We start from the raw sequence: 17,567 nt of genomic DNA on the forward strand, positions 1-17,567 counted from the left end.
CTACTGTCAAGGAGGAAGCCTTGTGAAGAAGAGAGTACTTAATAAAGGTGAGGTTTGGAGCCAGACAGTCTGGGATTTGAATCTGCCTTCTGTCATTCACCAGCCTTGGACCTCAGATGAGTTGTTTAGCCTCTCTAAGCCTCTGTTTTCTGATCTGTAAAATAGGGATAATAATATTCATTTCATAAAATTACCAGGAGGATTAGCAATATCATATGTAAAGAACCTAGCACAGTGCCTGATACAATAGTGGGTACTCAAGAAATGGTAGACGTATACTAGCTATTACCATCACCTTTTCCTTGACACACAGAGCACCGAGAAAACAACACATTTTCAAAAATGTCACTATTGGGACTTCCCTGGTGGTGCAGTGGTTAAGAATCCGCCTGCCAATGCAGGGGACATGGATTCGAGCCCTGGTCCAGGAAGATCCCACATGTCACGGAGCAACTAAGCCCGTGAGCCACAACTACTGAAGCCCATGCGCCTAGAGCCAGTGCTCTGCAACAAGAGAAGCCACCGCAATGAGAAGTACGCGCACCACAACAAAGAGTAGCCCCCGCTCACCACAACTAGAGAAAGCCCGCGCGCAGCAACGAAGACCCAATGCAGCCAAAAATAAATAAATAAAATAAATTTATTAAAAATAATTCTAAAACCAAAGTGTGCATGCATCACAAAATTTGTTTAAAAATGCCACTATCATAAATGTCTTTGACAAGAATGGTGAAGAAGCTCACTGATATGAACAGAATGGTCACTAGAGTGGCAAGCAAGATACTGTCACCAGAATCCTTTGTACCAGCTTCTGAAGAACATTGATCAGTGGGATCACAATGTGGTTTTTTGTCGTACTGTAGTTTCAGTGATAAATTTCAGATACTGGATAGAGAAGGAACGCCCCTGACCTTGCCTTTATGAATGCCCTTGACCTTGCTTTATGAACTTTATAAAAGTATTTAATACCACCACTGGACACGCATTCTGGTAGCTACTAAACAAGTTTGGCTATGTGAAAATGACTATTGGATAACTTCTACAATATTCACAATCTGCCAAATGGACGTATTGTCCTGTCCTATAGACTAGGATTTGTTTTGAGGTTCCCAAATATGACCCCATGGTTCTCTATAAAAAAAATTTGCTTTCTTCTCCAACCTCAACGTTGCAGAGCAATTCAAGATCATTTCAAATGAAAAGACATAATTCGGGAAAGTAGTAGCAGACAGGGCAAGGTGTTGAGTAGGATCAGAAATGAGGTGACTCTTGCAGAACAAAGTCTACAGATCATGAATTTTAGGCAGATTTGCAAATAAGGATAGCACATGCTCTGTAAATAGCAGTTGTTGCCACAAGCCAAAGGGCAATATTTACATGAATCCAGTGGCAAGGTCTATGGACCAAGCATTGACCTTTCCAGCCAAACTTATACTTGGTAGCACTTTCAGCCGCATCATCTCGAAAAGGAAGATGCATTATACATACAAGAAAAATTGCCAATGTATCCCCCAAATTAATTTCTAAATTCTTTTTTTGGAACTTGGAACACATGTTCCCACAGAAAAGGTGTTAGGAAAGGATGTGAGTTTCCCAGATTTCCTCACAAAAGTGCATTTAGCCCACGATGTATCTGAAATACCATACATTGGCAGTGAGAAATACAATAGGATAAAGTACACTTGCAAGCAGGAACACATCAATACACAACGAATATTTCTTGAGTCTTTCTCCTTTGAAGCCCCAGGCAATGAAAGGGGACTTCTATCCTCCCACAGCTGCAGTTTGGTAATAAAGAACTCTTCCATTGCCCTCATCTGGAAGGTCCTTCTCAAGTCAGGTGGATGCATGCATTGCAGCATCCTTCTCTCTCAGCGCTTCTTGAACTTTCCCACCAGACAACTCTGAATGACTGAGGAGACTGAACAGTTAGTGGGGAAGGGGTAGGATATCCAACTGGAAGTCTCAAGCTTTTATTTGGAGATACTTCAAATTCTGCCGTTCATTCCTTAATACATCTACACATTTTAATTAAAAAAAAATGTGTTTTAGGCTTCCCTGGTGGCGCAGTGGTTAAGAATCCGCCTGCCAATGCAGGGGACGTGGATTCGAACCCTGGTCCAGGAAGATCCCACATGCCGCGGAGCAGCTAAGCCCGTGCGCCTCAACTGCTGAGCCTGCGTGCCACAGCTACTGAAGCCTGTGCACCTAGAGCCCGTGCTCCGCAGCGGGAGAAGCCACCGCCATGAGAAGCCCGCGCACCACAGCGAAGAGTGGCCCCCCGCTTGCTGCAACCAGAGAAAGCCAGTGCTCAGCAACGAAGACCCAATGCAGCCAAAAATAAATAAATAATTTTTTAAAAAAATCGTGTTTCAAATGATCTGTTAAGTGACTTAATTCCATTCCACTTTTGGACTACAGTTGACGCTTCAGAAATATGAAGTATTTTTAATACTTAGACTCCGTATACCTGTTGGATAGTACACATGTGTACTTCAGGGTGAGAAACGTGGGCACTGGGGGAAAAATCTAAAGTAAATGAGAAGAATATAATGAAAGTAAAATCAGAGCAAAACTAGAACCACCAGCCTCTCCTTTCCTCTCAGTGGCACACTCCTTCAATCTCCTGTCTTGCTCTTTGCCTCTTTTTCTCTGTTCAAAACCAGTCCCTGGACAGGATCTCACACTCATTCACATTAGGGTGTAAATGATCAAAACCAGCTAAAATCTCACAAAGTTTCTGCACATTAAGGAGTCACAGCTTTAAAACAAAAGGGAATTTAGGGTATTATCCCCAGGAAAAAGGGATATATTTGGGGGACAATTGTGTGCCTTCCTGCTCTTTGCAGAAATCACACTTGATTTCAGATTGGGAATTTAGGAAGGTGTGTTAAGGGAAATTAATCATGATTTCTTTCCACTTTGGAAAATACTTGCTTCATTTTGGAAATTGTATGTTTTGTGATTGTTGTTTGGTATACTGTGTTTTATATGTTTTCCTATCTTTTGTCCCTAATGACTGGAATTTTAAGACTAAGATGTTAATCTTCCCGTTATTGATCAAAATAACTGGTGGGGAGAAATAGAAACAATAATATTTAATAACTGACATTTGCATACCCTTTACAAAATGCTTTTATATCCGTGGTCATGCATATTATTGGTGTTGAATTACTACTAAATAAAAACGGGGATACGAATAAAATACACAAAAAAACACAATAACTCAACCCAATTATTAGTATTAGGCACCTACCATGAGTTGCCCGGGGTTCTGTGGGGACCTTGACCTTGATCCCCAGGACTTTTAAAATTCAGTGGTGAAGGCAAAAGAAGGGCTCCTGCACATTGGCCATCCGAGAGGTATCAGACTGGAAAACAGAGCGAATATACGTAAAACCCAGGTCACGCTTTGCCTTGTAAGTGAATGTTTGCAGCTGCAATCTAGAGATTGAAGGAGTGCTTGTGCTTCTGCAGAATTTACGAAGGTGGGAAGAGCACCACCAGTCCCCCTTTGGGGACCTGGGAAAGGGAAGTCCCCAGAGGGGTTCTGGGCTTTGCAAATGGTGAGACAGACCTTCTACAGTACAGTTATAAGCAGAGGAAAAGTTCTTTGTGCAAGAAGGGGAGAGCGCCCCGAGGTACAAAGAGCAGATTTAAGGGGAAGAGGATTCTTTCTGCACACATCTGCGAGGGGAGCTGAGGCTGACTGTTGGGGGCGTTTGGGGAAGGAGATTTTTAGGGGGCCGCGGGCTGTGGGTTCCCGCCTCCACCCCTGTCCGCGCCCCACGCTCAGGCAACAGTTGGTCGTGCGGTGCCGGCCCGGGCTCCGGGTGGGGAGGGGGAGTCTCGCGATCGTTGAGGGGGGGGTGGAGGAAGGGGGGAGGGTGACGGGGGGAGGCCATGACGTAGGGTGGGTGGACGGAAGTGGGGCAGGGTTGAGGGTTATTTAAAGAAGGGGGGCCCGAGTGAAGGGGTTGGAAGCCAGTGATTCCCCACCCTTGCTCCATCTAGCTCTTTCCAGTGCAGCCACTGCCGCCGCCCAGGAGCCCTCGTCCCCTTGCTCGTCCCCCTCCTCGTTCCCGCTCCAACGCCATGGAGCCGGACACCGCCGCAGTGGCAGCCACCGTGGCAGCCTCTGATGCGACCGCCACGATTGTGGTCATAGAGGACGAGCAGCCGGGGCCGTCCACCTCTAAGGAGGAGGGAGCGGCCGCCGCGGCCACCGAAGCCACCGTGGCCAAGGAGAAGGGCGAGAAGAAGAAGGAGGTAAATAGGAAGGGGGTGTGTGTGCGGTGGACAAATTCTGCGCCGGGCCCCTCCGAGGGGCCCAAATCCTGACCTTTGGGCGCCGACAGGTACCCGCGGAGCTCGGCTGGGCTGGGGGCGGCGGGCGCGCGGGGTGGGGGCGGCGGAACAGTCTAGCATTCGCTCCCCTCCCCCTTCCCTTTACGCCTCCTGGAGGCCGGGGGCGGGGCGCGGGCGCGGCGCGGGGCGGCGGGTGCCCGTTATCCCGGGACTTGGGGGCTGGGGAGCCCCTCCACAGCCCCCGGCCCGCCTCGCGTTCCCGGAACTGGGGTAACGGGGTGGGGGATGGGGCCGTGCAGGAAAAAGCCTCCGCCTCTCCCTCTCCTCTCGCTCGCTCCCTCTCCCCCCCCTTCCCGTCGGCCTCTGCCTGGGAAATCTGGGCCCTTCAATCCCACACTCGCGCAAAAGGGGTTTTGCTGGGGGCTTATTTTTTTTGAAATTTGAATTTCCAGGTGCCGGTGGTTGGAAGGCGGAGGACGATAGGAGAGACTTTTATTTCTTTGATTGGCAATGTCGGCCCCTTGGGTGGCAGGGAAAAAAAAAATCATCCCTTGTTCGTTTGGTCCCCGCCTGCTGAGTTAGGCGGGGGTGTCACCCCGAGAAAATGAGCTCTCAGCGTTGTACCCCCGCCCCCTCCCAATCCAAACCCCAAACTGAGGCACGGTGGACGCTGGCTTAGGAAAATTTCCAACGTGTGCACCCTCACCCTCTCCTGCCCCGCCCCCGACGGTATAGTGTTTCACTCCAGGGCCACCCAAATGGTCCCCCAATCCGGCCCCAAGCCTTCCAGGCTTCCGCCTCCCTTTCCTAGTGGGCGCTGCTGGCTCCTGGACACACGCAGGTTTAAAAAAAAAATTTTTTTTAAACTCAGCGTCGCCAGGATGAACTGCTGCTAATGTACGTAAGGGGACGGCTCTGACACCTATTAAAGCCAGATCCAGAAAAATATATATTATCTCCATAAGGCATATATCATATGGGCCGAGACGTGCAAATAAAACTATGAAACTCGTTGAAAAAATTGAGATTAAAAAAATAGGATGGGGCATAAGGATTTTTGATGTATAATAAAATTGTGGAACGGATCTTTCATGGCTGGATTTTTTTCCGTTTACGAGTAGACATATCGCAATTAAAAAAAAACCGTAGGTAATTAAAATTATGCTTTAGAGATCTCCAGTGGCTTTGTCTGGATCATTATATGGTACTATATGACCAAATGAAAAGCTATTGAGGGAAGTTAACACCTTTCGCCGCGAATTAGAGTAATTTTAAATTCAGCAGTTGCTTCAGTGACATATTTTACTGTTACAAGGTTGACTAAACAGAAGGACGATTGTAGTGCTAAGTGAAAACCATAGAAAACATACGCATATTAGGATCTGTGTGGTACTTGGATCGGTAAGACAATATTGATGATTAAAGCTGGGCCAAATACCAAGCATCAGTATAAATCAATGTTGGGAAATTCAGGAGTGCATCTAGGTGCCTTTTATTCCCTAGATGGGGTAAATGTAAGTGCTCCGCTGTCTTTTGTATGGCAGTAAAGGTTGTCGAATTTCCAGGGTGTATAAATTTTTTGAATTGTGAAGAGACTGGGAATCAATAAAAATCCTGTATAATCAGAGAGTTGATGCATATATATTACTACAACTCTGTGGCCTGATCAGAAATTGCACTAATAGTATCTCATCTGTCCGCTCAGCGTAGGGAAATGAGGTGCTGCCTGGAAGGAACTTTCTGGATATCTGAAGTTCACTGATTTAGTCACTACATCTTTTTTAATTTTTCCTTAAAACTCTGAGTAGTACCAAAACATCTATTTGAGTGCTTTCATTTGTACCATTGCTTCAAATAAAGTAAATCGGTACCTCCCTCCAATCTAAATATTTACACACTGCCTTGATGCCTTAAATGGTGTCCTAAAAGTGCAGATTAAATACCTTTTTCTCATGTCCGCCAGTTATTGTACTCTGACAGTGATACAAAGGCATTTGAGACCTAGGAGGTTGTTTCCCCTCAAATAACCACCTCCCAGACACTTTGGTATTGTGTTGATTTTTTCATAATTTTTCAGTCTCCTCCCTCAATTGTCAGGCTAACTATCACTTTTTAGACACTTCATCTACTTTCATCAGAAAGAATGGGTTTATGATAAAGAACATAGATGTAACAAAACCTTTCATTTAAAACAATTGCAAAATACAAAAATACAAGGGATCCAGCGGGGAGAGGGAGATAACCTGAACACCAAGCAGAAGGGCTGTTAGCGCAATGGAACTTAAGTTTTAGTCCTGGGCTTCTGCCATCCTTTCTTGCTGTTGCCAGCATGCCTTCTTCTAGTGGTCGTTCCCAAGTCATTTGCTGCAGCTTTTATTCTCTGTAGAATGGGAAGCCAGATTATCAAACTTGCTGGAATTGCGTATCAAATAAAAGAAAGTAGGCTCTGAATGAGAGCATTTTCGTGATGCATAAAGTAGATGAGAGTGGATTATCTTGTGACATTTAGCTACAGAAGGGTATTTTTGCTTACCTTCTGGTTCTTGAACTTCCTTGGTTTAAGTGACAGTTGGATAACCTAACGCTGTGAAAATTAGAGTTGGTATTTTTGGTAATGAAAATGTCAAGAAAAAGGTCATGGTCTTTAAGACAGGGCATCTTGGTGACCTTGTGCTGCATTCTCATGGCATCTAGACTACCAGATGATAAAATCCATAAGGAATTCATTAGAATATCTTAGTCACCTTTTATCTTTTCTTGTATGAGAGGGTTTATTTGTGAAAACATACACAGACACAAATGGAAAGGTTTAGAAGGTAGGTATTTTAAAATTTGTTGTGGAAGATAGTGCCAATTAAGTAATTACCTACAGCTTTTAATGGCAATGCTCAAGGTTAGGAATTTTAATTAGCATATAATTAAAATTTTATGGTATTCTACCACAAGGTAAGCAAAAAAGTAAAGAGTAAAATGTTTTTCTAATAATAAAGCTTTAATTTTCTATAAGTGAAATTTGTATCCCACATTATTAGATATATACTTGTGTATGTGAGGGAAAGTAATTTTGAAACTTGAAAACTAGATTTCATTTAGCTTTTCAGGGAATGATAAAGGTGTGGATTTTGTTATCGAATTTTCCTTGTTGCTTTGAAAATAAAATAGGGTTTCTAGTGTATGTGACAGTTTGAAAGTGTGGTATTGAGGGCATTTTAGTAGTTTCTATTCTCATCCATCCAGAATTACATTCAGAACATCCCACATACATACATATGAGATGCTGTAAATCAAGATGGCTGTTGTTTGGGCTAAGAATAACTGAAAAATATCTGATCAGTGCTCCAAAGGAGAACCCTGACCAGGGTCAGATTCCATAATCTTAGTCTGGATTTCCTCAAAATAGAAATTTTAGTAAATGTTAGAAAACATTTATTAACTACTGGAGCCATGTTTTTCTTATGTTTAAGATCACATTCTTGTGTTGATTTATGACCTAAGTTTTCAGGAACAGGCTGTCAAAAGCCGTGCTCAAATGGACATAATTTCTTTAGTTTTCACAAACAGATTTGTGTTTTGACTTTGCAGTCTGTGTTAAAACTGGAATACTCTCCACTTTGGTACTAATGGGTAGATTTGTGTTTTTATTATTTTATTTCTTGATTTCTTACAGGGAAGGAGGTGTATTCTACATATCTATTTATATTTACAAGTACCAGCTTTGTCTTTATAAAGGATAGGATGTATGAGATAACCCCCTAGATAATTTCAGTATTTTAAAGTAGCTGATTTATATTACTTTTCACTAAATTACAGTTTTTTAAAATATCAAAGGTTAATAGTTAATAGCCCTGAGAAACTGCTTCTACAAAATATTCGTGTTTATAAATAGTTTTAAAAGGTTTTCTTTCCAGTAGGAGAAAATTAACATAAACCAAAAGTTTGAAACTGTACTATTTCATTATTTTAAATATAAATGATTGCGCTGCAGTACATAAAACAGTTTGAATGTTCTAATTAGAATATAAAACAATATTAAAAAATCATATCTTTTCAGGAACAAACCACAGTCTTTTCTTCTGAAAGTTTGGCTTGTTACATTAAGAAGTGTTTCTGAGAATTAATATTTACTTTCCTTGAATTCTTTGGTTTGTGGTTGATAATAGTCTAGATTTTAAATCTCCTATTTGGTGGTTATACACTTTCTTGCACTTTAAATTAGACAGTAGGTGAAAAGGCTCATTTTCCCACCTTTTGGTTTTTATTTTAATTAATGTTATTTCGCTGGCTTTCACAATTCTTCGGATTTTTTTTTAATTGGACCTCAGGTGCACAGAACTGGATTAATCATAAGCCCTGTTCATGGCATGCTCTCATCACTGGTCCAGGCATGGCCCATGTTGATTTATTTATTTAGTATTTAATTACTTTTTACTTTCTTCAAATGAGAATGTTGACCTTGCTTTGCAATTTGATGATTTATTTTCTTTGAAATTCTAGAAAATCCTTTCTCCATTTCAACTCAAACTTGCTGCTAAAGCTTCTAAATCTGAAAAGGAAATGGATCCAGAATATGAAGAGAAAATGGTAAATATGTTCTTGGCTAGGATAGTGAATACAGTAGTTGATTTGTATAGAGGACATGTGAAAGATTAAAAAATATATGTGTTTAATGAATACAGAATCATAGGTTTTAGAATTGAAAAGTAATTTAATATATCATCCACCATAATAGATTTTTGATGGATAAATGAATCTCCTCACTTTCGGATGAGGAAATAAAGTATCAGAGAAATGATATGGAATAGTTGGGACTGGAAGGCACATCTCTTCACTTTTGTTTAGCACTCTTTACCCCATAATAGGGTGTTTTATGCTAGAAATATTTTATCCACGAAGTGAAAATGTAAGTGGATAAAATATCAATATGGCTGAGAGAAAGCAGGTCACAAAACCAGCCTGGTATTTTCTTCTCCCTCTCTCCTTGCTCTGGATGTGTGAATGAATGCTGCACATTATGAAACATGTAATATGGTAATACATTTTCCTGAGGGAAGGCTATTTGCCCAATGTATGAAAATATTACATGCTTAAGCAGTATAACCATAATTACACCCACCTATGGCTTTGCTCTACATTTAATTATTTAATTTTTAGTCACTAAAACCCATATTTTAGCTTTAATTTTAACTAGACTTTTATGCCCTGGGATCTTTCAAAACCAGTGAACTTGGTTAACTGAAAAGAGAAATTAATAGGCAGTTAGAACTGATTGTTTTTTGGTCAAGGGGCTGTTTTTGAAGTAATATTATAAAAATTAGTAGAGATGAAGTACATTTTTTGGTTGTTCATGGTGATTTTACAAAACTCCATGCCTTAATGTTTAAGGCCACATCTAACGTAGACAGTTAATGTTTTAACAACTCTAAAAACAACATTCCAGTGAGGATAACATAAAATGGAAAGGTTTTGGCCTCCTTCCAGCTACTGGTCTGAATGTATTTGTCTAATTCTTATATTTATGTTAATGAATTCTTGTAAGATTCTGATGTTATTAATTATGCATCCTTCATTGGTAATCAAATGTTCTCTACCCTGTGGTCAGAAAGTGACTGGGAATTTAAAAATCACCTTGGTTTTTTTCTTTATCTTGATCTTTTAGGATTTTTTTAGTGAAAAAAAGTTTTATTGCATTTATTGGTATAAGCTATATGACCTTTTAAAATGTATTGAGAATTTATATATCGATCTTTCTTTCTTTCTTTAACATCTTTATTGGGGTGTAATTGCTTTACAATGGTGTGTTAGTTTCTGCTGTATAACAAAGTGAATCAGCTATACATATACATATATCCCCATATCTCCTCCCTCTTGCGTCTCCCTCCCACCCTCCCTATCCCACCCCTCTAGGTGGTCACAAAGCACCGAGCTGATCTCCCTGTGCTATGTGGCTGCTTCCCACTAGCTCTCTATTTTACCTTTGGTCGATTTTTAATTGTTAACATATATCAACTATTTCACTTATATATGTGTGTGTGTATATTTTTTCTCCAAATCCTCACTTTCAGGAGAAACTTTATATACTCATAGCATAAAACACAGTTTTCCAGATCACTATATTTGAAGAGAGAAATGTATTGTACCATGACATTGAAAGTATTTTGAGACAAGATGACACTGTATTCTAAGATTTAAATTGTTTCTAGATGAAGCTTGAAAATTCTTGGTTGGCTTTCCAAACCATTCAGGATTTGCCTTTTGACCCCAATTCTTTAAGCAGAGTACTTCTTATTGAGTCATTTATTAAGTCTGTCGGATCACTTGGCTTCTACTCAAACCATCTGAAAATACCATTTTCAAATTCTGCTACTTACTAGCTGTGGGAACTTGGGCAAGTTACTTACCCTCTCTGTGCCTCAGTTTTATCATCAGTAAAATGGGGATAATACTAGTACCTACCTCATAGGTTTATTAAGAGAATTAAATGGGTTAGTATGTTTAAAGTGCTTAGAACATAGTACAAATTAAGTGCAATATAAGTATTTGTTAAATTTTGAATGAACACAAAAAGAAATCATTACTTTTTCTTTTGTCTTGTAAATTAGAAAGCAGATCGAGCAAAGAGATTTGAATTTTTACTGAAGCAGACAGAACTTTTTGCACATTTCATTCAACCTTCAGCACAGAAATCTCCAACATCTCCTCTGAACATGAAATTGGGACGCCCTCGAATAAAGAAAGATGACAAGCAGAGCTTAATTTCTGTTGGAGAGTATGTTGGCATCTGTCTCTCTACTTTCTTCCCTCTCTCCTTCCCTCCCTTCCTCCTGCCCCCCTTCTACCTCCCTTCATACTTCCCTTCCTTCTTCACTTATTCAGTGTGATTTTATATTCAAAAAATATGGTTATTGTCAGTGTAAGTATGTTTTGGAGGCAACAATATTTCTTATCTCAGTAGAAGTCAATCAGTAAAAAGGTAGGCTGGTTCTACCAACTTCTAAGCAAGACTCTAGATAACCCTTCTTTTTTCATAAAAGATATTAACAGTGTATACTGACTTAATTGACACCTTAGCATTTGGGTTGAATACGAAGGTATTTCTTTTTTCATTTCAGCTACCGTCACAGGCGCACAGAGCAAGAAGAAGATGAAGAGCTGCTCTCGGAGAGTCGGAAAACATCTAACGTGTGTGTTAGATTTGAGGTGTCACCTTCATGTAAGTACTTCATCATGTTGGTGTTTTTTGTTTTCAGTTTAGTTTTAGAAAATTTTACTTGGTTGTATTAATGAAATTATGAGAGCCTTGATTTTTTTTTTTCAGATGTGAAAGGAGGACCACTGAGAGATTATCAGATTCGAGGACTGAACTGGTTGATCTCTTTGTATGAAAATGGAGTCAATGGTATTTTGGCTGATGAAATGGTAAGGAGTTGGTAGCTTAAAACACATTCTTAGTTATCAGTAATTTTATGTAAATTTGAAATACCTGAGCTGAATTTCCCCCCTGGGGTTTGGAGGCTAATTGTTTTATTTAGTTATAACATAAAAGGCATTTGTGAAGTCTAGAATTGTTTCTTTAAGTAACCTCTAGAACATATACTTTCACAGGCCACAAAATTCTTAGTGAGATTTTCTCAGATGGTATAAAAAAAACCTCCTTGTACTTTTGTTCATGTTTGCACTATGGCCTCCAGGAAGCTCAGAGCCCTAGTGAATACCAAAATGGAGCATCAGTGTAACTTTTAATGGTCTGCCCATTGTGTCCTTTGTGCCTTTTCCTATCCTTTAGCTTTTAGTCTTACTTTCCTTGGCCCCTCTTTATTTCTTTTTGACCATTAATTTATGTTCCATGTTTTCATTGTAGGCTACCTGAAATCCTTTTGGGAATGAGGTGGCGATAGAAACCAAACGCTAAATGAATGAATGTATGCATGAGTGAATGTAAATGCCTCCATGTGTGATCAAAGAAAGTGTGAGGAACAAAAAAGTGAAGAGCATTGTTGAGTCTTGACAGTAGAGTGCCAGCTGGGAGTCAGGAAATGAGCTAAGGAATGATGGACATGCAGTTGTCCCTCCATGTCCGAGGGAGATTGGTTCTGTGACTCCCAGGGATACCAAAATCCATGGAAGCTCAAGTCCTTATATGAAATGGCATAGTACAGTTGGGCGCTCTGTATCCGCGGTTTGCCATCCACAGATTTTGATCTGTGGTTGGTTAAATGCCCGATGTGAAACCTGTGGACTTTGAGGGCAGACTGTGTAAAAAAAAGACCGAAGAGAAAAAGTAAGGCCATTTAAGATGCTAATTCATCAGGTCAGAGGAGTGTATGAAGACCTGGTTTGGCATTTTAAGACCAAATGAATAAGGTGGGATTTAAGAGAGGGCAGTGATACTCATATATGTGACTCTGGAGCCATATTTACAATCACATATCCATATGGGCCACATGACTATCGATGCTCTATAGCTTGTAGTGTAGTAGTCAGTCCCATAGGTACTCATCCCTGGCTAAGCAACTGTTAGGTGTGTGGCAAGTCCTTTAAATCAAGGGTCTGTAGCTCCTTATATTTAGTATTCTGGGTTGGAAACTACAGTCAGCTCAGACAGGGAGGAGCTTAGTTAATTGGACAAGAGAAAGATCAGGGTTTGCCTCACGCTCCTCTTGGCTGCAGCCTGTCTAAAGATCCTTCATATTGAAGTTATGCTGACACCAGCTATGTTTTAATTACTAAAAAGGGGAAAGATACTTCGAGTATAGAAAATTTGGAAAAAAGTTGAGAAAAAATTAAAAGTAAGTTATAATTTTGTTACCTCGAAACAACCATAGTTAACATTTTGGCATATTTCTTTTTAGTCTTTTTCCTCTGGTTGTATTTATTTTGCATAGTTGAGGTCGTGTTATATATGATTTGGTATTCTGATTTCTTCACATTCATACATATTTTCCACACAATTAAAACATTTTGGTAAGAATAATTGTTAATTACTGCATAATAATTAATCCTAGGGAGGTTCCATAATTTTATTCATTTCCTCCCTTATTGCTGGTCATATGGATTGGTTGATAGTATATATTCTATATATGTATATCGTATATGTTGACTGATATATATGTATATATTTGATATATAATAATACTGTTATGAGAACCCTTGTAATTTAGTTTTTCTGCACCTCTCAAATTATTTCCATAGGATTTCTAGAAGTGCACTTACTTGGTTAAGGAGAATAAACATTTTAAGATTTTAATGCATAACATCCATAAAACTCATCTCATAAGTGAAATATCAGATAGGATAAATGCTATAAAAATAGCTTTAAGCTTAGGTTTATAAAAGCAATGTATACCTTGTATAGCGATAAAGCCAGAAACTGTTTTGAAAGGTCATACAGCATAGGACATAGTTCTCTTTCCCATAGGTTAGGTAGTGGATTCATGGGTGTTCAGTATATTATTTTTTAAAAAGTCCACTGGACTAGGTGATCTCTACAGTCCTTTCTGGCTGCAAAGTTCATTTATGTTCTGTTCTTTTATGATTCATTAGGTCTTCAAGGGTGTGAGATACAAGTATAGAGCTACATGCCCCTTGAAATGCATAGTCTGAATATTTCATGTCTGGGCTGTAATAATGTTGGGGTCAATGGGAAAGAAAGACTGGTATCTAAGCAGGCTGATAAAGGAAATGTGTCTTTGTGAAATACACGAAATTCCTAATTTTGCAAACTAGTAGAAAAAATAATATAGGTTGCTTGCTCCTTTAGGAGTAAAAGTCTCCTAAATAGAAAATTGCTTTGTTGAGCAACTTTCTAACTGCAAGTTCTTAGCTTCTTTTTGTGCTCAGGGTAAGTATTGAATTGGAATGTTTATTCATTTAAAAAAAAAGTCTTTTAACTTTTCCCTATGTGAGATAGTTGGCAAATATCTTCTGTAAAGTTGCTACTAACAAATGTTTCATTAAATAAAAAATGTTTATGGCTTTCTTTTCCTTGTGATGATAACGCAGGGCCTTGGTAAGACTTTACAGACAATTGCTTTGCTTGGTTACCTGAAACATTACCGAAACATTCCTGGACCTCACATGGTTTTAGTTCCAAAGTCGACTTTACACAACTGGATGAATGAATTTAAGCGATGGGTCCCATCTCTTCGTGTTATTTGTTTCGTTGGAGACAAGGATGCGAGAGTAAGTGAGAAACAGGTTTCAAAAGGCAATCGAGGATAACATCATTTCTGGGGTTAAGTTTTATTGCTATAAAAGACATTCGAGTTGACTGCTACTACTAAATAGCACTTAAGTTGTGCTTACTCTTTGTTAGGCTCTTTTGTAAGTGCGTTTTATATATTAATTAAGCTAATTCTCACAACACTCCTATGAGGTAGATGTGTTACCTATTCATAACAGAAAACCCATTATTATGCTTATTGGCATTTACTTTTAACTAGCTCATTAACCTAAGCATTTTGAATTGCACTTTTAAGTGATGTTTTATTTTTAAAAATCTTACTTTATTGACAGTCTATCTTTTCAGTGATTCTATCATTTGTGCTGTTTTGATGCCAAAAATGTATCAATTTGCATTTCAATTTTTTTGTTTAAATTTTTTACTTTTGACTTTGACTTGTTTACACGCGCACATGCACACACACATGAATGGAACTTTTTCTCTTTGTACAGAGAGCCTTGTGTTTTGTGTTTATGCATAGACACAGCTTTCAGTTTTGATCTTTGAATAGAAAAATACATGTGTGCATACATTCTTAGATAATATCAGAAATTCTGGGCTCTTGTTTAAAGTAGCTATTTGTCAATCTAGTAGGCTACAATTATTTTAGGACTGTTGAATTAATCTAAAAATAATGAATTATGCAAAAATACCAAAATGAATAATCAGTTTAGAAAGCATATGATTAAACTTGGTCTTTATTTTGCCTCCAGAGAACATAGTTTAGAGTAAAGCTTTATTCTATTTTACATATTTAGATAGGTTATCAAAAGATATCCTCAAAAGAATGGTAGCATAATGAATTATGTGATTTTATTCTTATCATTTTGCTTGAAGAAAAATTACTTAAAGTTATTTAAATTTAGCTTATAAATAATTTAAATATTGAAATACTGAGCTCATAAATATAGAATTACAGGCTTGATTCTTCCCTATGCCTAATATTTCGCAGTAGCAAATTAGTCACTTAGAAATCTTTCTGATTGCTGCTATTATGTAATACCATTTCTTATAAAATTTTGTATTTCTTAAGTATTGATTTGTTTTCCTGAAATTATTCGTTTTATGTATGTATGTATGTATGTATTTTTGGCTGCGTTGGGTCTTCGTTGCTGTGTGCAGGCTTTCTCTAGTTGCAGCAAGCAGGGCTGCTCTTCATTGCAGTGCGGGGGCTTCTCATTGCAGTGGCTTCTCTTGTTGCAGAGCACGGACTCTAGGCGCACGGGCTTCAGTAGCTGTGGCTCGCGGGCTCTAGAGCGCAGGCTCAGTAGTTGTAGCGCATGGGCTTAGTTGCTCCGCGGCATGTGCGACCTTCCTGGACCAGGGCTCGAACCCATGTCCCCGGCATTGGCAGGCAGATTCTTAACCACTGCGCCACCAGGGAAGTCCCTGAAATTATTCTTGAAGGTCATAGACATTGAGAAATATCTAGGCTTGTGTTGTCATCATGTCTCAGTAAAAATGTATGTCAGTGGTTTTCGACTATATTATGTGGAATCCAAGGGTTTCATGAAGTGTCTCTGGGAGTTTTCAAGAAAGGGTGGATGTATTTAATTGGTGACTGCCCTATCTCTACCCCATGGGAGGTTGAAATTCTTCTAGACACTTCGAAAACTTCTTAATCATGAAAACTAACCTTCAAAGTCAATGTTTTGCAAATTGCCACTCATTAATGGGTTGGGGTTCAGTTTAGTGGGTGGTGACAACAGTTTTTTAAAACATTGAGATAGAACAGAGTAGAAAGTAGCATTGAGGATATGTATTGCTTCTTTCTATATACACGCCCTCAAACATGTATGTATACACTGGATTGCGACCTAAAATACAATTTTACTGTGGGCCATGGTCAAAGAGTTTGAGAACCAGTAATTGTTAATTACATAAATAATTAATGTGCCATATGCAGCACTTAAAGATTGATGTCATTATGTGTAGAGAAAATCCAGATCATTATTTATAGACAGATTTGAGCCTTTGTACCACATGGGATAGATATATTGGATTTTCTTGGCCTTCTGTAAACACTTTATGAGGTCAGTATTTTGGTAATAAAGTATTTGATGTAGGCTACAGTAGGTATTTAATTGAGGTAGGAAATTATTAGAGAAAATCCTGATCCTGTTTGAAGCTAATGTAGTCCTGAAGTATTTAGAGGTATGATTCCTAAACATAGTTTTTGACCCCTTCCTTTCACACTCCAGAGGCATCAAAGGTCATGGACATGGAAACAGGAGATCTGGTCTTAATTCTGGCTTTGCTACTGACTGTGGTGTTGAATGAATCTCAAAGGGCCTTAATTTTTGTCACCTATAATATGAGAACTTTTGGATTATGTGATCCTTATTTAATATTCTATCAAGATATTTAACTCTGAAACTATCAAGTAGTTACACAAATTTCAAAGAAGAGCTAATTTAAATTAAAATATGTGTATGTTCTATGAAACTGTACGAGGACCCATTAAACTGAGTATTTCACAAAATCAAATAAGGGTAAGGTATATGCAGGACTAAATAGGGTCTGGCACCCTGGTTCTTTTTATTTTGCCTCTAACTCCCTAATGTCTTAATTAACTTTTTGAATACCACTTCCCAGGGAGCAGCTGAGATCTACAAAGGCCTTTTATCTATCCTCTACTTCAGTCCAGGCAATTCTTTTATACATAGTGGGCACTCGTTGAATATTTGTTGAAAGAGTCCCTCGCGTATTTGATGCATAACTGAATTTATGAAATAATGACTTTGCAGTGAACAGTCAATTTTGTTTATGCACTGTAACTTCAGATTTACAGTACTAACCAGTCCCTTCTCAATGTAGATTTTGCTGCTCCCTGTTAACCTTTGTGGTTTTATTTTGATCTGTAATAAAAAATAATCTGGAATTCAGTTAATACAAGTTAAAAATGCTTTCAATCAACTTGGCTACCACATTGGCCACTGCCTGTGAAGATTTAAAAATAGTTTTAAATAGTCTCACTGTTTTAAATAGACTCATGTACCGAGAGAGAGCAAGTCCCCTTTATAAAATCACATTTGTAGTC

The 17,567-nt window shown here is 38.9% G+C and overlaps 1 protein-coding gene across 7 annotated transcripts in view; it reads left to right on the top strand.

Moving 5' to 3' along the window:
• The first annotated feature begins 3,962 nt into the window (after positions 1–3,962).
• Positions 3,963–17,567, top strand: part of SMARCA1 (SNF2 related chromatin remodeling ATPase 1) — a 68,879-nt gene continuing 55,274 nt past the window's right edge. For 5 of the 7 annotated variants that reach the window (XM_033849671.2, XM_033849669.2, XM_033849674.2 and 2 more), the window contains exons 1-6: positions 3,963–4,269; positions 8,803–8,889; positions 10,908–11,074; positions 11,418–11,518; positions 11,624–11,724; positions 14,308–14,487. In XM_033849671.2, coding sequence (XP_033705562.1) covers positions 4,096–4,269; positions 8,803–8,889; positions 10,908–11,074; positions 11,418–11,518; positions 11,624–11,724; positions 14,308–14,487 — 810 coding nt within the window. In that variant the 5' untranslated portion in view covers positions 3,963–4,095. The remainder of the gene's footprint in view (positions 4,270–8,802; positions 8,890–10,907; positions 11,075–11,417; positions 11,519–11,623; positions 11,725–14,307; positions 14,488–17,567) is intronic. The other 2 variants (XM_033849667.2, XM_033849668.2) reach the window with 1 other exon arrangement.

The sequence above is a fragment of the Tursiops truncatus genome, chromosome X, assembly GCF_011762595.2.
Source record: "Tursiops truncatus isolate mTurTru1 chromosome X, mTurTru1.mat.Y, whole genome shotgun sequence".
Taxonomy (NCBI): Eukaryota; Metazoa; Chordata; class Mammalia; order Artiodactyla; family Delphinidae; genus Tursiops; species Tursiops truncatus.